The sequence below is a fragment of the Lathamus discolor genome, chromosome 3, assembly GCF_037157495.1.
Source record: "Lathamus discolor isolate bLatDis1 chromosome 3, bLatDis1.hap1, whole genome shotgun sequence".
Classification (NCBI taxonomy): Eukaryota; Metazoa; Chordata; class Aves; order Psittaciformes; family Psittacidae; genus Lathamus; species Lathamus discolor.
The window spans coordinates 123,726,643-123,744,805 of NC_088886.1; the positions used below are offsets into that span (position 1 = coordinate 123,726,643).

General features: G+C 43.3%; 1 protein-coding gene across 3 annotated transcripts in view; it reads right to left on the minus strand.

The window, feature by feature from the left end:
* The window catches only part of SLC15A2 (solute carrier family 15 member 2), a 43,918-nt gene that overhangs the window by 22,360 nt on the left and 3,395 nt on the right, over positions 1 to 18,163 (minus strand). For 2 of the 3 annotated variants that reach the window (XM_065671451.1, XM_065671452.1), the window contains exons 2-8: positions 16,341 to 16,387; positions 12,906 to 12,993; positions 12,152 to 12,293; positions 10,122 to 10,214; positions 8,972 to 9,071; positions 3,764 to 3,854; positions 1,174 to 1,251 (exon numbers count right to left, since the gene is read on the minus strand). In XM_065671451.1, coding sequence (XP_065527523.1) covers positions 1,174 to 1,251; positions 3,764 to 3,854; positions 8,972 to 9,071; positions 10,122 to 10,214; positions 12,152 to 12,293; positions 12,906 to 12,993; positions 16,341 to 16,387 — 639 coding nt within the window. Of the gene's footprint in view, positions 1 to 1,173; positions 1,252 to 3,763; positions 3,855 to 8,971; positions 9,072 to 10,121; positions 10,215 to 12,151; positions 12,294 to 12,905; positions 12,994 to 16,340; positions 16,473 to 18,163 lie in introns of those variants that run through there. The other variant, XM_065671450.1, reaches the window with a different exon arrangement.

An 18,163-nucleotide genomic window follows, 5' to 3' on the forward strand; every position in this document is an offset into this window, starting at 1 on the left:
TGGGCAACTACTACTCTGCTAGAAACATTCATCACACAATGGTGCGCCGAGGAGCCTGTGCTGCCTTAAACTGATAAGAACAGGTCACAGGGGAAAAGAGAAGTTTCTCAGGCCTGTGACCATGCACTTTTCTGAAAATAATTGCTGCAGTGCTAGCTGTGGCCCGATGACATTTTTCCAGTTCCGATTCTTCTCTCTGATGGAAGTTTGAGGGGAGAGCAACACCCACATTCTCTGGGGGACGAACTTTTCAAATCACAGATGCTATGGTGAAATCACACAATCGCTTGGTCTCTCAATTAAGCTAACAAGCTGAATGAGAAGTCACCCCATGCTGTGTCAGAACCTCTCCAATACAGTGTAATAAAGGGACTTGCTCCCCTCAGCAGCTTGCAACTGTGAAACTAAAGCTAATGGGGTGTCTTCTATATTGGCTACCAAGGAGTAACAGCAAGAACATGGAAATTGCTGAGTATTTTATAAGGGTTGAAGAAGAAATCTTGACAAGTACATTAATGGGACTAAGATGCAGGCTTTAGAAAGCAGGGTGATTGCGGCTGCCTTCTGACACTTGAACAATAAGGGTTTCTTATTGCAACATAATAATACATTGTCACTGTAATTGTGGGAATTACTTCAGTCAAGTGAAGTGAGGCAGCTCGTAATAAAGTAACATCTCATTCAGCTCCTTCTACGATTTCTGTGGCACATAGATTCTGAAGCAAAAGTCTGAGCCATTAAAGGTGGTCCCAAGATGCAAAGAGACTGTGGAAAGGTTAGAAGTGGCATAGCTAAGCTTCTCTTCTATAATACGGGAAACTCCAGGAACTGCTCAGAGCGCAGTTCAAAGGCCAAGCCTGCTCATAGGTGAAGCTTCAAGACATCAGAAGAAACATTTTGGTGCCTCCCTTTGCTTTATAGAACCAGGCAGTTGTATTGTGAAACACTGCCCAAACCAGTCTCTCATCAGTATCATAATAAAGGAATGTGGTAAAACCACCCTCTGCCCACCACTGAACTAGTGATTTTTCTTGCTGTTCTGAACTGTGGAATTTCTGGATAACCTTGAAACCTTGAATATCCATCCAGGGCTACTGAATTTATACCTTTTCTCATCTATTCATGGACTCAAAAATGGTAACTCCTATTACAAGCTTCATTGTTTCCACTCACCAAGCGCCAACACCATCAGTGCTGCTGGGACACCAAAAGCCAGTGCATAACAATCCTCTCCAAAGCACTTCACATCCCCTGAAAGAAGTCAGAAATAAAAGCACCTCATTACAGTCAGACTTATGTTACTGGGCCCTTTGATATGCTTCTCTAAATCATTCACTTCCCCTGGCTTTAAATCTTCTTTGCTGGTGCTTGACACTGTGAATTGAATCTCCTTGAAACAGTTGTCCTCCCTTGACAAAGAAAATTTGGAAGCAGGGTTAGTGCCTGCCAGCAAAAGCAGCTGATAATGGTATATTGATGAGAACAGTAGAAGTGAGGAAGCAAATAGGCAGGAACTGTAATTGGGAAAAAAACCCATAACGTTTAAATAACCTGAAGCCATTTTTTATTTGCCTAGATCTAAATAACCAGTACTGTGTTTCCACAGTATTTGTGCCAGATGCATGAGTTATTGAGCTAAAAACTGGAATCTGATTTTATAGCAACAATGTGGAAGCCAATGCCCCGACTGTATAAGTGGAAGAACAGGACTGGTCTTAAAACTCCAGTTCCTTTTCTCACCACTTTCCTAGTCTCACTAGAGGCAGCCTGCCCCAAATGCCAGCTCTTGCAATAACACATCAGGAAACCAGCATGGCTTTGATTGATCTGAGCTATGGTTCACTGAAACCCTCCACCTCTTCAACCAGGTCAGTTCTCATACCACATGAATTCAGAAGTCCAGTTGCAAACATTAAGCCAGCAGCAGGGTCTGTGTTTGTATGCCAGTGGCTACAAATTACTGCATTCTTACATGGAGTAATAACAAAATGGCGAAAACAAGCCAACATAGTTAAAAGGAAGCCAAACCATGAAGCTTTCAGTTCCTGTTTGTTGTCCCTGGGCAGTCATGGTCAGCTGCATAGTTGTGTGCTTGCATAGCTTATTTACTTATTTTCAGCAAATTAGCTGGAATCCAACAAAGCTGGCAGTGAGACATTATGAGAACTTCTGACATGCAAAATGAATTGGACTTCTCCACCTTAAAGTACATATTCCACATTTCTGCCAAATGTCTATAAACTGCATTTCTTGCTCTTCCAAAAAAAGCTTTCACACTTAGCAAAAATTTTACTCTTTCCCCATCCTCTCCACCTCATTTCCATGTTGTGACTAGTTCATTGCTGGGCTATATTGGCACAGGTTTTGATGTTCAAAGGGGAATGGATTTTCATCTGCCCACTGACTACACTGAGCAAAAGCCCCTTTCCAACATAATGCTGACTTGGGCACACCAATAAGAGAAAGACCAAGAGATATAAAGACAGGCTGAGAAAGTTGGGGCTGTTCAGCCTGGAGAAGAGAAGGCTGCGTGGAGACCTCATAGCTGCCTTCCAGTATCTGAAGGGGGGCTATAGGGATGCTGGAGAGGGACTCTTCATTAGGGAGTGTAGTGATAGGACAAGGGGAAATAGGTTCAAACTTTAACAGGGAAAGTTCAGGTTAGGTATAAGGAAGAAGTTCTTTACTGTAAGGGTGGTGAGGCACTGGAATGGGTTGCCCAAGGAAGTTGTGAATGCTCCATCCCCAGCAGTGTTCAAGGCCAGGTTGGACAGAGCCTTGGGCAACATGGTCTAGTGTGAGGCATCCCTGCCCATGACAAGGTGGTTGGAACTAGATTATCTTTAGGTTCTTTCCAGCCCTCACCATTCTATGATACAACATTTGTCTTTGCCTGTACATATGGTGTAAATATGAGAAAAGCACGATTGCCCACAGCCTCATGAAATGATCAGCCTGTTAAAACAATCACACTGAACAAAGAAAGCTTCCTGGAGGCCACAGGATGAAATGAAAAAAATTACCACTAAATGTGAAGGCTACCTTGTCCCTGTTCCTATCCCCATCACCTAAGGCCTGCTGCTCTACCTCTGTGTCTGTATTTAGTGTGCCAATCCCCTTGGCTTCTAGGCACTGCAATACAATGAAGTAAGTGCAGCAAGACTGGTGGACTAAAAAGAGTTGTACAAGCTGGCTAGAATATAAAGTAGGTCTTAAATGGGGCACAGATCTCTGCTTTGTCTTCAAGGCTAGTTGCCCAGGGCTAAAATCTTGCAAGCAGACCCACACAGTCATGCGTGTGTGCCAGGACAAAGCCCTCCAGAAGTCAGCAGCACCCTATGTGAGGAAGAAGGTAGGACTTCAAAACCAGCCCTGCTAAGTTTTTGGCCCTGACACCTGCACAGGACAGCAGAGATCAGTTCTCAGCTATAGGTTACCTGCAAGCAAGATGGGGAAATAATCCTACACTGGCAATGGGAAGGATTAGATCACCATATAGGTCCTCGTACCTTTTGTATTTTAATTCTGCAGTTCAGGCTGGCTTTTAAATACAACCAGAAATACAGTTTCTGTGACTTGTCTGCTAGTACTATAAATCTGTTATGCTGCTACAGCAGGATTAACAAGGCATAAATGCAATGCACTGACCACTCCACAGATAATATAATTTCTGCCACTCAGTTGTCATAAAAGCCTAAAACTATGCACAGCACAGTAGTCAGAGGGCAGCTAATTTATTGTCTTGTTCTAAATCAACACTGACCTCTTAATACAGGAGTTACAAACGTGGAGATCAGACTTCCAGCATTAATGGATAAATAGAAGATGGAAAAAAACTTGCTTCTCTCCGAGGTCTAAAACAAGAGAAGACAATATCAGTGTCACGGCTAATGCACAGCATTGGGCTTGCAAAGTGAATACTGTCAATTCTCTTGTTAGGAAGGCTGGGTAAACATTGACACGCAGTGCATAAAATGTTAAGCAAACAAGCTTGTGTTCAGGTGATGGTAAATGCTTACACAAATCAGCTCATGTTACTCCAGAAGCACTTTGGGGCTTTTTGGCATTTCAGAGGAAAAGCCAGCCACTGCTCTAAGAGCACTGTGAGACTGGAAGGAGCAGAGAGCATTTACTTATTCAGAACATGCAGCATGATTTAGATCCTCTGTCACTTAATTCAATCCAATTTGGCACGGTTTGACAAGTTCATAATTTCTTCTCATGTTTGAGATCTTCTTCCCCCCACCCCCTTCCTGTGTAGGAACAGAAAAAGAAACCTGTGTATTTTGAGGAGCTGTAATGACAGCATAGATGAGAAAGTGCCAGCAAATGAGAGGTATCCATCAGACAGGAGATTACCAAGCTGACGCCAGTCAACCTCAAAATAATAGAGTAAATTAAACCTACAGGAGCAAATTCAAGAGCTTGATGGAGGTATGAACCCTAAGAGAAACTGATATTGTAACATACTATAGTTCATACAAAGCATTCTTGATCTGCTTTCTTCCATCGTAATTCATAATATGGAAGGAATCAAGAATTTCATGCAGAGTTTGGTCCATTTTGCAGGAGTAATGTGTGAAGGCATTCAACTGAAAGCAGTCTCTCCTTGTTTGTGGGGCAGATAGTCATGCACAGTCATATTCATATACATAGTGCTAAACCTCCTCCTTGTGCCTGGATGGGCCAGCAGAAAGGAGAAAGAAGAACAGGCTACCTGACCTATCCCATGCTCATCTGTATCATCAGTTAAGGCACATCTGAGTTGATAAAAACAGCAGTTAAGGACAGCCCAGACCCAGGCAGCCACTATGCTCCATAACTATCTAGGCTTCCCTCCCAGGTGCCACCAGGTCCTGTAACATGTAGTGGGCAAATTGCTTGGGGCATGGCTAGGTTTCTGGCACAGAGTTCCTTAGGGCACTTTGAGCCACATCTCTATGACCTGAGCATCATTAGAACATGAAGCTTCAGCTCAGCAGAATGTGAGGAAGCTCCTCAAGGGCATGTTTCCATCCCCTCTCTAATATGTTCTGCTTCCTTTGGCTCCCTGGGACAATAATATTCACAAGGCTAGAAAACAGGAGAAAATGTGAAGAATTGCAGGCAGCTAAAAAAGGACAGCTCTTAAGGAATGAAGCCCGAGATCCAGAAATGTAACAAAACATTCCATAACTGATGGAGAAATCAACAGGAAATATTGCTACTTCCTATGGCAAGAGGCCTTTTAGCACAGCAGATCACTGTAGGCAAGGGGGGGTGGGGGGGTGGTGCTTGGGAGGCTTTATGTTGCCTTGTGACACGGGTACTGGGAAGGTGAGGGTGAGAACCCCATCACCTCCCACTGCTAGCCACCAAGGAGCCTGGGGGGCCCCTCACTTGGATTAAGGGCTTTTTGCTTTTCCCAGTTATAAAGACCCGATCAAATTAAACTTTTGGCTTTTCCACTATTTTATTACCTAGTGTGTTCCAAGCAATTTAATCTATACATTACTCAAATGATTTATCCTGGATTAAAGGATCTCTAAGCCTTATAATAATCATCTCTATGGAATGTCCCTATGGTTAACAGCAAACAGCACCAGGTCTTACTGTCTTCTATGCTCTATTGTGGTTTATGCTCCAGTGGTTTTGATTACCTGAAGCTTTCTACTGCTAAGCTAGTAAAAGTGTATTTCCTTCTTCATTCTACCTTTGTGATAAGATACTTGTCACCATAAGGAAATCTAGAGAAATCAGCAGCCCCAGCAAATCTCTCCCACTCCCAGAGTAGCCCTGCCATGGCTTGACATGGTAGTGTCAGAGTCCTGCCCTCTTCTAGCCAAATTCTCTAGATTCTAGCAACGCCTATCACTAACCCTTTGTATCTGAGCAACTCAGAATTTCTGACACCTGAGAAAAACTCAAGCATGCAGATCTCAACATAATAAAGTCTAGAGCAGTAATTACCCAAAATAATGTGCTTATAAGAGAAAAGGAAAGCGATACATAAAGAATTTGGAGCACTTTATTTCATGCATTTTTAGATTTAAGTAATGGAAAAAAGAAATGGTCAGAGAAAACCAGAAGTGAGTAAAAAAACAATAATCCAGCAGCTTGCAAATTACTCTGATTGGAAAATTAGGAATTCCATCCCTATTTTGTTAATCTTTGGAGCAGACTTACATTAACAGCATCATTTGGATTAACTAATTTGAGAAAAAGTAGCATACACAAGAATCCTGATCTCCTTGGCAACCAGAAAATAAAGAAACAAAGAGAAAGCTATTTAGTACCTTAAACACCATATCACACTGCCTGAAAGCAGCTTTGGTCCTTAATTAATATGCACAGTAGCTTTCTAAGCCATATAACATATCGTAAATATAATTTTATTCAGGAATTTTTAGCTTGGACTCCTAATCCCATAGACAAAGATGCTTGGAAATCTCTGACAGATAAATCTGCTTTCCCTATCTGACCTCCTGCTGAATCAGTCTCTATCACTGTTTGTTGTAGTACTGTTCTCAAAGTGGCAGATCCAAGACTATTACAATCCTAAAGTACTTAAAAGAAAACAGGACCAGTGGTGTCCATTTGCCTCAAAACATAAATTTGTCTCTACGTGAGAATAGTGGGGGCAATTTATTTATTCATTTTCTGTACAGAGCTAGCACATCCCTCATTTCCAGATGGAGCAACTAAGCCTGTGCACTTAAGGGCTCATCTGAGTTTTATCGGTGTCCTGAAAACTAAGGGGGAAATCAAATGCTTCATTTCATTGGGAATTTTCAAAACTTATTTCATCCTACTGGAGTGGAAGATGAAAAACATAAGTCCTCCCAGACACCACTCCGAAGGGGAGAAATATTCTGGTTAGGCCCAAAGTTTTCAGTCCTTACATGACCAAAATTTCTTATTCCAATTTTGAAGACTTAAATTTCCTATCACGTAGCACAAATCATTTCTTTCTTCTGAAAGACTAAGTCATTTCAAAATGGTAAAATACAAGGCTTTCTATCAAAAATAACAAATACAGCAGAAGGCATTGCCCTTATCAGAAGGCTTTTTACAGTTTTCTTTCTCCAAATTATTTTTTTTTCCTTGAAGGCAATATGCAGGTGAATGTTTGAGCCCTAGTATTTGATAAATTTGATGGAAATGTGTAGTCTGAATGCTGGAGTATGGGTACAGGCCCACACAAACACAGGGAATTCAGGTTTTGCTCTGTGACTCAGTTGTGATTGTAAGGTTGGGATAATACTGTGTATATACCCAACTAGGGTGCTGAGCTTCATTAACTGAAGTTTATAAAACATTCTGAAGATAAGTGGTACATATTATCATACTGTAATTAGGTGGTAATTGAAAGATGCTGGATAAACAGTATTAATCATTAATATTCATAGAAGCAGCACTTCTGAAAATGCGGCTAGAACACCTATTAGAATACTTTCGGGACAACTACTGGTACTGGAGGCTAGGATGCCCACATGCTAGTGTGCACACAGTGTATTCCCAGAGCATGTGTGTTGTACTGCCAAGCCTGCTTTTGGTCAGATTTGTGCCAACTGATGCAGCTGGCGACCACCAGCTCACTGCTGCTGCCTCTTCTTCCCTCTAAACCACTGGGTCCAACACAGGATAGACATGCCTGTAGAAGGATCTTTGAGCAAGTGACTATGAAACATCCTGTGTTTTGCTATTCCTTAGTAATCATGAACCACAGTTCATGTACAGAAAGCACATGTCTTCCCAAAATTATAAAATAAAGATTCTAGTCTATATTATCCATTCATTAAATGCTGACTATGTGCTTGGGCATTGCAAAAGACAAACAGCAAACTGCCCTGCAGAGTTCCAATCTTTTGTCCAAGACTAAGGGACCATCCCTAGTCCAACTCTACCAGTGCCTTTCCTGACAGACTATTAGTCTAATGTCCTTCTTCCATGCCTCCACTGATAGGAACTGCCATCTCTCACAGGTCCTAATCTTTTTCAGTACTTCTCTAGATATATTTCTGGAAATTCCTACTGTCAGTCCTATATAATGCTCCTTGAATTTAAGCCTACTCATCACAGACCCCAACGCTTATTTTCTTTCTTTTAGCAGTGGCCTTCCACATATTTGAGGATTTATGCCACACACAGAAGTTGCTGATTTGAATACTACCATTGAGAAAATGGAATTTTTTATTTGTGTGTTAGGTCAACATAAATCTGAGTGGTTTATTTCAGGTCAGTTTGAAAATCTAGCATTTTGCCTGATGATTAGCATTTCCTGACCTTTTTCATTTCTTTAAGCATTACTTTATCCCTGCTTGAAACACTGTGCTGAATGTAATGGGAGTTTGAGATTAGTGCAGGTGAGGGGCTAAGCACTCATGATAGAGAGTGAGGAGACAAAGCAACTGGACTGCAATTCACAGGTGCAGAGCACAAACAAAGCTAAAAAGAAGCATTTTCCCAACTGTTCAGAACTTTCCATTCTGGAATATTTAGAAAGCATTCTGGGTAGATTTGGTACCAGCACTACTTTCAAAAGACTGGAATTTCTTACAGTTCTTTCTGAACAATATGTAAGACACAGACTGTGTCTGACTGGAGGAAAAATTCCCAAGGAAGCATAGGCTGGTGATACAATTTTTTCTTTCATTTCCTGTATTGTGTTGTTAAACTGGCTCAGAAATGGCTACAGTTCTGTAATACATTATACAGAATTTTCCAACTACTCTTGAAGTCCAATTAACATTTAGATGATTTCATGCCATTATGACCTATCCTTCCCAATATCAGTTCTGTTCTGCTGTCATTTTCCTTTCCTAAATCATCCAGATTCTCTCAAGTCTTATGCAAACCATCCTACTTCACATCTTACTACAACTTTCCCTAGCAAACGGGCCTTTATCCTAGAACAACAGGATTTGATCACATAAACATCACCATGAAGCAAGCAGACACTGAAGATTGTAGGAAAGAAAAGAAATCTTACATGTTCCTCTTCAAACTGGTCCCCACCAAATGCAGAGACACAGGGCTTGATACCTCCCGTTCCAAGGGCGATCAAAAACAGACCAACCATAGACAGGATCCTTCATGTAAGAACAAAAATAACACCGTTGCAGAGCCTTTTCAGTGTTTATGAGAGCATTTTAGTGTCACCCAACCACGGGTCCCTTAGCATCATTTCTTTTTGCACGTATGTGGTGATGAGCCAGCTAAGTGCAAATCAAATTCATTATCCTCATTTCTGTATTCAGTACAAGTCGATTAACCAGCTGGTTTTGTCAGTTTCTTTCTGTTCTGAGGCCCAATGGACATACTAAAGATCAAAGATCCGTGGGTTTATTTTTTCACTCAGACAAGAACTAAAGATTGCAGAGATCCATTGAGAAAAATAAAAAAAAAGAAAAGACACAAATCCTTTTCCTAGCCTTCCAGCCTCGATAAGTGCAGACAAACTGAATTAGGCTTATTCTTGGGTGTTTTCTACTTCCCACTGCTCCTCAAAATACCATTGGTGGCCAAACAGATTACATCTGTAGGGAACAGGAGTGTCAGAACTGAACAAGTCTAGGACAAAAGGAGGCTGTTCTGGAAATGAGATGTGCTCTTTCCTGCACATGTGTATTTTTAGAGCTATGACCACCTAGGCAAAAAATGATTGGTGGTTTCAGAAATGTCAGCTGGGGAGCTACTCTGACAAGCCTATCAGTTCAGAATCTAGAGGGCAAGAAGGGTTGTACCCCTATGGAAGAGACAGACTCTTCCTCTGTCACATCAGAAAACATGTCTTTGATTTTGTATTCTCATTCACACAGGAGTCCTTGCTGGGCTGGACAGTTATGCTGATGAAGAAATGAGAGAGGAATGAGCCTGGTGTAGGTGCTTGGATGGAGGAGCATGGTATAGCAAAGAAGGGTGATCAGAGGTGTCTATATCAAGGTTTAGAGTCTGTGGTGGTTTCAACTCATGCTGGTGCATTCACACTCTACATCCACCCTCAGACATCCCAAAGCCTTCCCTGGTAAACACAACCCCTGCACAGCCCCCATACTGCTAGCTCAATGGAGGTGAAGCAAATTACCGCCCTGCTAAAACAGCTACCATCACAACCTCCTGCAGCTTCAACAGTTACTTACACATGAACCACCTGGTTGCCTAGGGATGGAATTGCACCCACTGACTTTATCAGATGGCCAACAACATACACAATGGAGAGGTAGATGATCGTCCTGTGAGGAAAGGAAACAGCAATGACTAAAAGTGATGTACAATTTGAGAACAGTGTGCCTGTGCTTCCTAACAGCAGGTCTACTTGGCAGAAACATAAGGAACAGGTTTTTCATACCACTGGTATAGCAGACAGCTATAACTTTTGTGTCAACACTGAGTGCACTAAAAAAACAGGCAAACTGGTTCAGATTAAGGAGGGATACCCCCTGCTTTCTTTGCAGAGATTAATCAGCAGAATAAACTAAACACATTCTAGTCTTGTCATGCATGGAAGTCTGCAAATCACAGAAAGGTTTGGGTGGGAAGGGACTTTAAAGATCATCTAGTTCCAACGCCCTGCCATGGGCAGGGACCCCTTCCACCAGACCAGGCTGATCGAAGGTTGTTGGCCTTGAACACTTCAGCTCAGTTTCCAGATTACTAACAACCAGCATTGCAGCGGGCGCCTAAGGGAATCCCTTGACTGGAAGGCATTGATAGGGACTGTCACCCACATTCAACCCACCTGACTAACATCTGAATTAGGAGCCTGGTTTCCCCATTACAAGTTTGTTTCAGATTTCAAGTACCTTAAGGACTAAAGGACTGAGCACATCTACCTGCCTCCCATGTCTTGTTAAAGGAGAAATAGAAATCTGACTAGGAGGATCAGGCTCTTAAATGTATTCTATTCCTTCATCACCTTCAGGTTTAAGAGGTATCTACATATTTACATGCAGATGATATACACAAAGGGAATGGATGGACTTCTTAGGACAGAGGCACTAGAAGTCCTATAAGCTTTGAGCACAACAGTGGTCCTGAACACATCCAAACCCTAGTTCCAACAGCTAATTTAGAGCCACATCAGATCATTCCTAAAAGCACCTATAATCTGTTATTCTGTCCCTGGTATTAGCTGAGATCCAGCTAATACAGTAAAAGCTTCCTCCCATTAAGTCATAGAGGAAGTCTTGCCTAACACACAGAAGCCTGCAAAAGGATTTCTCTTCTCACCATTATGCTGCAAGATTGACATCCTCAAATACCAGTTAACATTGCTAAGTGACCTTAAATAAAAAAGTCAGGAAACCCCCACTCTTATTTTGGGGTGGGTTTGTTTTCATTCAAAGGGACAAGAGAATGGCTATAATTGAGCAGATAGAAAAAAGAATATTGACACCTCCTTCAGAACTTCCTGCTGGAAAGGCATATGGCAGCTGGCTTTTTTTCCTGTTGAAACCCTTCTGCCAGATGTACCCAGTCCTTGACAGAAGCGTTCAGCTGCACTTCATCATTCTGACAAGCCAAGTCTCCTCAGACAATAAACAAACAGTGCCAAGCAACTGTTACATCCAGCTGCTCACCACCACTCTGGGGCAGATGATGGCCCCACAACCTATCAGTGGAAAGGAAGAATGCCTAACTTACCCAGGGAGAGTTTACCTGGTTATGTGCTGAGAGAGATTATTTGAGTGAAACCAGGTTTCTCTGGAATGAAAATGGGTGTGCTCACACATTTGCTATGCTGTGAAAGCATAAGTATAGTATAGGTAGTGACAGTTCACCTGAAACTGTGAGATCTAGAGGATGACACTGCTTCCTCACCGTCTTTGAATCCTTCTCAGAAGCAGATCTTTGCTAGCTGCTGGTTAATCACTCTATACCTCAGCCTCTTGGAGATGGGTACAGAAGGACACTGGAGAAGTGTGCCTGTGGCATTTAATTTGATTCAATTTTGTTGCTCATTGGCCCTTGAGAGAAAGAGGCCCACAGAACAGCATATAAGCAAACAGATCAGCTGTTTACGGGTTAGGAGAGGAGCTGACCTTTGCAAATGTGTCTCTGCTGCACTCTTGAGCTAGCTCAAAACCGGGAGCACACACAGCACTGCCCTTGCTACAGGCTGCATGGTGTAGGTGTATGCTTTGTGAGTTACAGAGGTGTCTTCACTTACTTGTATTTCCCCAGCCACGAGTCTGCCATGATGGCTCCAATAACAGGTGTGAAATAGCATAGCGCAGAAAAGGCATGATACACAGCGGTGGAGAGATTCTCATCCCAGTGGAAGAAGCTTAAGAAGTATAGTGTCAGGACAGCTAAAAGGAAACAAGCAAATCACAGCAGATAATTAATGTATATCTCTGCAGGTAAGCAGGATCACGGGGACAAGAAAACCACTGATACGTCTAACAGCTATGAGCACTGTTGTGAAAAGGTCTGTGCTTTCAGACCTGTTCCTCAATCTCTGCCACAGGAAAAGCTAAACTAAGATATATGAGTATCAGGCATTCTTTGCTCCTAAACATTCATGTTTAGCTGGAAAATGTTTTGTCTAGCTTATCTTACTGTAACCGTAGTTCTGTTTATGCTCATTTTCCATTTGAAAATTAGGTGCCTATGATTCAAATCCCAAATATGCTGGTTGCACACCACTATGAAAGATGTCACACTCTGGAAAACAAGATCTGATACAGAGAATCACATACAAATTTTGATTGGAAGGCACACCTGGAACTCTCTAGTCCGGAATTCTGCTCAGAGCAGGTGTAGCATCAATATTAGGGCACACTATTCATACCTGAATCCCAAAATGCCAATTTATTTTGAAAGACAGCTGAGACCATATACAACACAGCCCTGGAACACCAGACAAATACATGCTGAAACCCAAGGACAGCAAAGACACTTCCCAGACACAGGCCCTATACCTCTCATGCCATAGTAGGAGAAGCGCTCGCAGAACTCATTCACCACGATGAAGGCAATGCTTAGCGGGTAGTTGGAGCCACAGAGTTTCTGCAGGAGACAAACAAGAACATATCAGCTCTATGAAAGCCTTCACCCCAGCAATATACCTCCATAGTTCCTGGACAGAGAAGAGTCCAGCCCAAAAAAACAGGTGCCCACTGCTGCTCCACTGGCCTGTGGGTTAGACTCAAGGGACAAGAGGGGACCCCACACCTACCTTGCTTTGATTAAGGCTCCCCAGCGAATCAGCCCAGCCAGCATGGGCCCAGTAAGGACCACCATGCAGATTCATGGGCTGTCAGCAGCCTACCATGCTCATAGCTCCAGGAACTCCAGTGGAAGTGGGTCCTACCACCCCTCCGCTGCAATGTAAAAACCCACTGAAACACAAAAAACACCTTCAGATGCCTTTTCTCCTACAATTCACATAAAGCTACCTCCGCACCTCAAAACTGTTCTCTCTCCTAGTACCAGACCCTGCCTCAGCGGTTAGTAGACCCCAGGTAGTTTTCTGCTTCTATGTGAAGCTGCTCCCTCACATGCAACAACTGGCCTCAATCTCTGCACCTCACTTGCACTGAGCTGTGCCATCTTGTTCACTGAAGCACAGCATCAGCCCTGTATCCTGCACTCCATCAGGCATGGCATCCATTTCATATTCCAAGAACCCTGGCATAGTTATGGATAATTCAATTTATTAATCAAAACTAAACAAAACAGTGATGGGACTGTCAAACCTGTCTGAGCGTGGCCACTCTTTCACTGAATCTGACTTTGCTCCAGCTAAAATCAGCAGTTTCCAAGTGAAATACAAGGCATTTAAAAAGATGAGTCTTGGCATGACCTTGCACAGGCCTCTGTCCCTCTTGCTACCCCACTGTGGTCCAAACTAAGCAGCTTCCAGCTGCTTTGCTCCACTGCCTCGCAACAGGGAAAGCAAGTTTTCACAGCACTGCCCAGCCTCTGCCAATTAGTGGGCTGGCTGTGCACTTGCTGAAGGATGGGGGGGAATGTGATATTAACTGCTGCATTCATATTTATGGTTTTAAACAGCCACGGTATGGGCCAGCAAAGTGAGATGAACTTTTCACATGCATTTCTGTGCCTCATGGCGGAAGTAATGAATTCCTGTATTTCTTCTCACAGTCCCAAGTGCAAATACAGATACAAAAATAGATGTGTTTATTCAGGTTTATTTCACCACCAAGAGACCTGAGCTTATTTGGATTCCCAAAGCAATGGCATGAAGTTTAGAAAAGTCTTGCTTAATGATGCTGTCTTGGTCAACATTATACAAGAGCAACAAAAGAGAAAAGACTGTTTGTCCACAAAAAAAAAAAACCCAACCAAAACCCACTTTCCATTACTTAACCCAGCATCTCTGAAGACAAATATTTTTGTCCTTTTTTATATATTTTTTCTCATGCTATTTATGGGCTGCTTTTTTATGAAGAAACCCTTGGCCTCTTTGCTATACTATAGTAAACATGTAATTATCCATTTCATTTATTATTTACTCTGAAACCATCATGCTCAGCATATGGTTTGTAAGACAGAGTGGGCTGCCTTGGAAACTGCACTGAGGCCTCCTTCTTTTAGACTAGGCTAAAAATGGTGGCATCTATAAGCTGTAGATGCACAAACACAGAGACATATGCACACACAGAATAGGTTTCTACACGTTTTTCATCATAAAGAAGAAAATCTGCACGCTACAACTTATGTTTCCTGCTCAGAGACATTTTCTCAGCTTGGAAGTAATATTGTGTAACAGGGATAATTTTCTTCCCCTACTTCACAGATCTGGCTATCAGCACTCATTAGATTTAATAACATTTGGTAGAGATGCAGAGTGTGACTCTTCAGACCCAGATGACACCCTGGCCAGGTGTCAGGAACCCTACTGCCTGAACTCGCCCCTCTGCATAGATGCACCGGCACTGCTGGATTTAGCTGTGTCAGTTTAAGGCATCACACGCTACGCTGTGACCGGCAGTGACAGAAAGCCTGGCAGTGACTCTTTTCAGGCACTCCTGCTCTGGGATGGGCACCTTCTACAGATGAGCAGGGGCAAGCAGGGAAAGGAGAGCTGGAGGTTGTGACTTCCCAGCTAAACCTGTCCAAGGGCCTGAGAAAGGGCTCCGAGTAAGTGCTTACAAACACAGCAATGACTTACAAGCAGGGGTACTTCCATCTGGCTTGTATGTCATCAGATGGCATTAGCACACACAGAAACCCTCACGTATTCTCTCCACTGTATCACTGACCTGCCTGTGGCCTGCCTGGACATCCAAAAGTGGGCAGCTTTCGTCCATGAAGAGAGCCAGATGCAGCTTGCTTGCTTTCGCAGAGGAGGACCTTGCTCAGCAGAGGGCCCCAGCAAAAGCAAAGAGGCTAAGCCTGGATTCATGAGCGCACAGATAGTCTGCTCTGCTTAGCTACCACTGTAAGCCTGGGATGTGCGGATCTGCAGGATTATGGAGCTCTTAAAGATACTGTGGAAGTTGATAGTCTGTGTCTTTGGGAAAAAGAAAGGTCATTTAAATTGCCAGCTACAGGACACGTTTGTTTTCACCTCTCCTTGCTGACTAGCTGCAAAATGGGACAAAGATTAGTATTTCCCAGGAGCTCTGGATATTTAATAGTTAATATCTGCACAGTACTTAGAATTGGGAGTCAAATAGTTGGCTTACTAAGGACATGACTGTAAGCTTTAAGAACAAGTATTACCATACTGTCCTGCAAGTCAAAGCAGGTGCAATACAATCCCTGCTCTCCCTGAAGTCAATACAGTGTACAGTTTTTAGGGGTCAAGCACACAACCAAAATTAGCCTGAACACCTGCACAAACATCAAAGCTGCTTTGGCAACTAAATATTCACCTGAATATTGTACGAATAAATCAGAGCCAAAGATGTAAACCTGAGGCTCTGGAACTACAGCTGGGCTCTGTAACATACATCAGTGGCCTGTCCTCAGCCCCTGTCCTTTCTTCTGCTTTGCAGCATCTTGGTACCCTTCCCTGGTGGGTTTCATCAAGAGAAGCAAATGCACAGATCAGCTCCCTCCCTCCCACATCCAACATCCCCCTCCACCTCAGAGAAGTACATCCTTTCCCACAACGAAAGTAGTGTTCAGGGAAAAAGGCAGCAATCAATAGCCTTACCCTTTTTCCCAAACATTCAGACAGTTTGTCTTTCCCTTTAAGCTGCACTTTCTAAACTTAATCAGGTTAGTGGAGGGATTTTGCCTCGAGTTGCTAATGCTTATTTCAACCCTCTGCAAGAAAGGGTGTTTGTCTCTAGCCAGAGCACAACAGAGGAAAGAACAGAGAGATCTTGCAGTGTTTAGAGCAAGCTGAGCAGAAAGCAAAGGAAACCAGCTGTAACACTCACCGGGGATTTCTTCTGAACAGGGAAATCTCCTTTGGGGGGATCATCTCCTGCAGAAATAAAAGTGAACAAAGTTTCCTTGGATTCGTTTCTCTGAAAAGCATTCATCTCCCCTCTCGCCTTGTCTCCCACCATGCTATGTGGCTGTGGTGAGTTGACTGGGAAGATTTCCAACCTCAGGCATGAAGTTTGATTCAGTTTGAGTTAACCCTAATTGAGCACATTTGTGCAGCCAGGACAGAAAAAGGAGGGAGATGCTAACACGAAAGGCAACTCCAGAGTTCAAGAAGAGTCAGAGAACACAGCCGAAACCATTCACAGGTTGGGGCTGTCAGCCCTTTTATTTGGCATGCCCCCAGCTATCATACGTGCACCAGCCCAGCACAGCACTGTACACTGAACAGATGTGAGCTGAATAAAAATCCCAGGCCCCAGATACACCTACCGCCTGCGGATTTAGGAGCAGAGCACGCTTCTCCCTCCTAACACAGTAATGACAGGCTTATTCTACAGGGGATTTCATTCTACTGAAAAGCCACACATTCTACCCAGGTCATAACAACTTAAATGCTCATCAGGCCAAGCCCTCAGACACTGGATGTCATGGACACGTGCACTGTGTTAAATCATTTCTTTGCTATCCCAGGGTTCATTCCTGCATCAATTCCCTGGAATTATCTTGCCTTTTCTGATGGGACAGTTTAACCTGGAGGGCACAGGCAGCACCCTGCTATACAAAAGGCCATCTCAGCACTCCTTATGTGGCAAGTGCATCCTGTGCTGTGCTGGGAGACCCTGGATTCCCCCTGCAGCTCTATGGACTCAGCTGCCTGCAAGCACACTGTTGTCCCTCCTTCCATGCTCTTCCCATGGAAATAGAGGAGCTCTTCATCAGTATTCTTTCAGTGCCAGCTGCAATTTACAATTACAGAGCAAAATTCTCAACCTTCCCATAAATGATCCTTAGTGGCTGTGGTTCTGCAGCACTCTTAGTGCAGTGCATGAAGATTTTTTCCTTCCCCTCATTCCCACATTTGGCTTCTTTAAAAGGCAAATGTTCAAAGAATTTTCCTATATATTTCTCCCTTCTCTTGTTGGGAAAAGTACAAGGAGTCTCCATAAACTCATCCCCAGCTTCAGTACTGAGTTGCTGCTAGGGCTTGGGTACCACAGGAACCAGGTTTGCAGTTGGCAAACCAGAAAAGAGGCCTTTGCTGACACCACAGATCCTTAATCTGACTTCAGTTATTGCTAACAAGACATGGCAAACACTTAGATATGACAGAGTGCATAGAGGAAGCATAATTATTCTCCACATTCCCTCATGTACTCTGGCATTGCTTCCTCTGAAAATTCCTGAGGATCTTGTTTCACTCCTGCTAACTGTACAGCTAAGCATGGGACCAGCTGGGCAGCTAGACATGAAACCCAAAGTTCAGATGAGGTCGGGAAGGTCTAATTATTCCTTCTTCATTCTACAGCAGCGGCAAAGCAACAGTCTGGTACCTTGTCCACACTGCCCCAGACCAGCTCCTCATCTTCAGCCTTCCCAGCGATCTGCACACCTGCACAGCCCTGCTTTTCACCTAGGTCACTTCTCAGGTGCCACAAACAGCCTCCAGGGAGCTAGCGTTTGTTAAGCCCATTTCACAGGGCAAAGAGACTCAAAAGCATACTCAATATTGCAGGCAGTACAAAGAAGAGGACTTCTTAGTCCTGCCTCCTACACACCAGGTTAACACATACTCTCGTGTCCTGCAAGTCTGACACTTTGCTAGAGGCAGCAGGAATATTTCTGAGCCTTCTGGTGGTATCTCTTACTACCC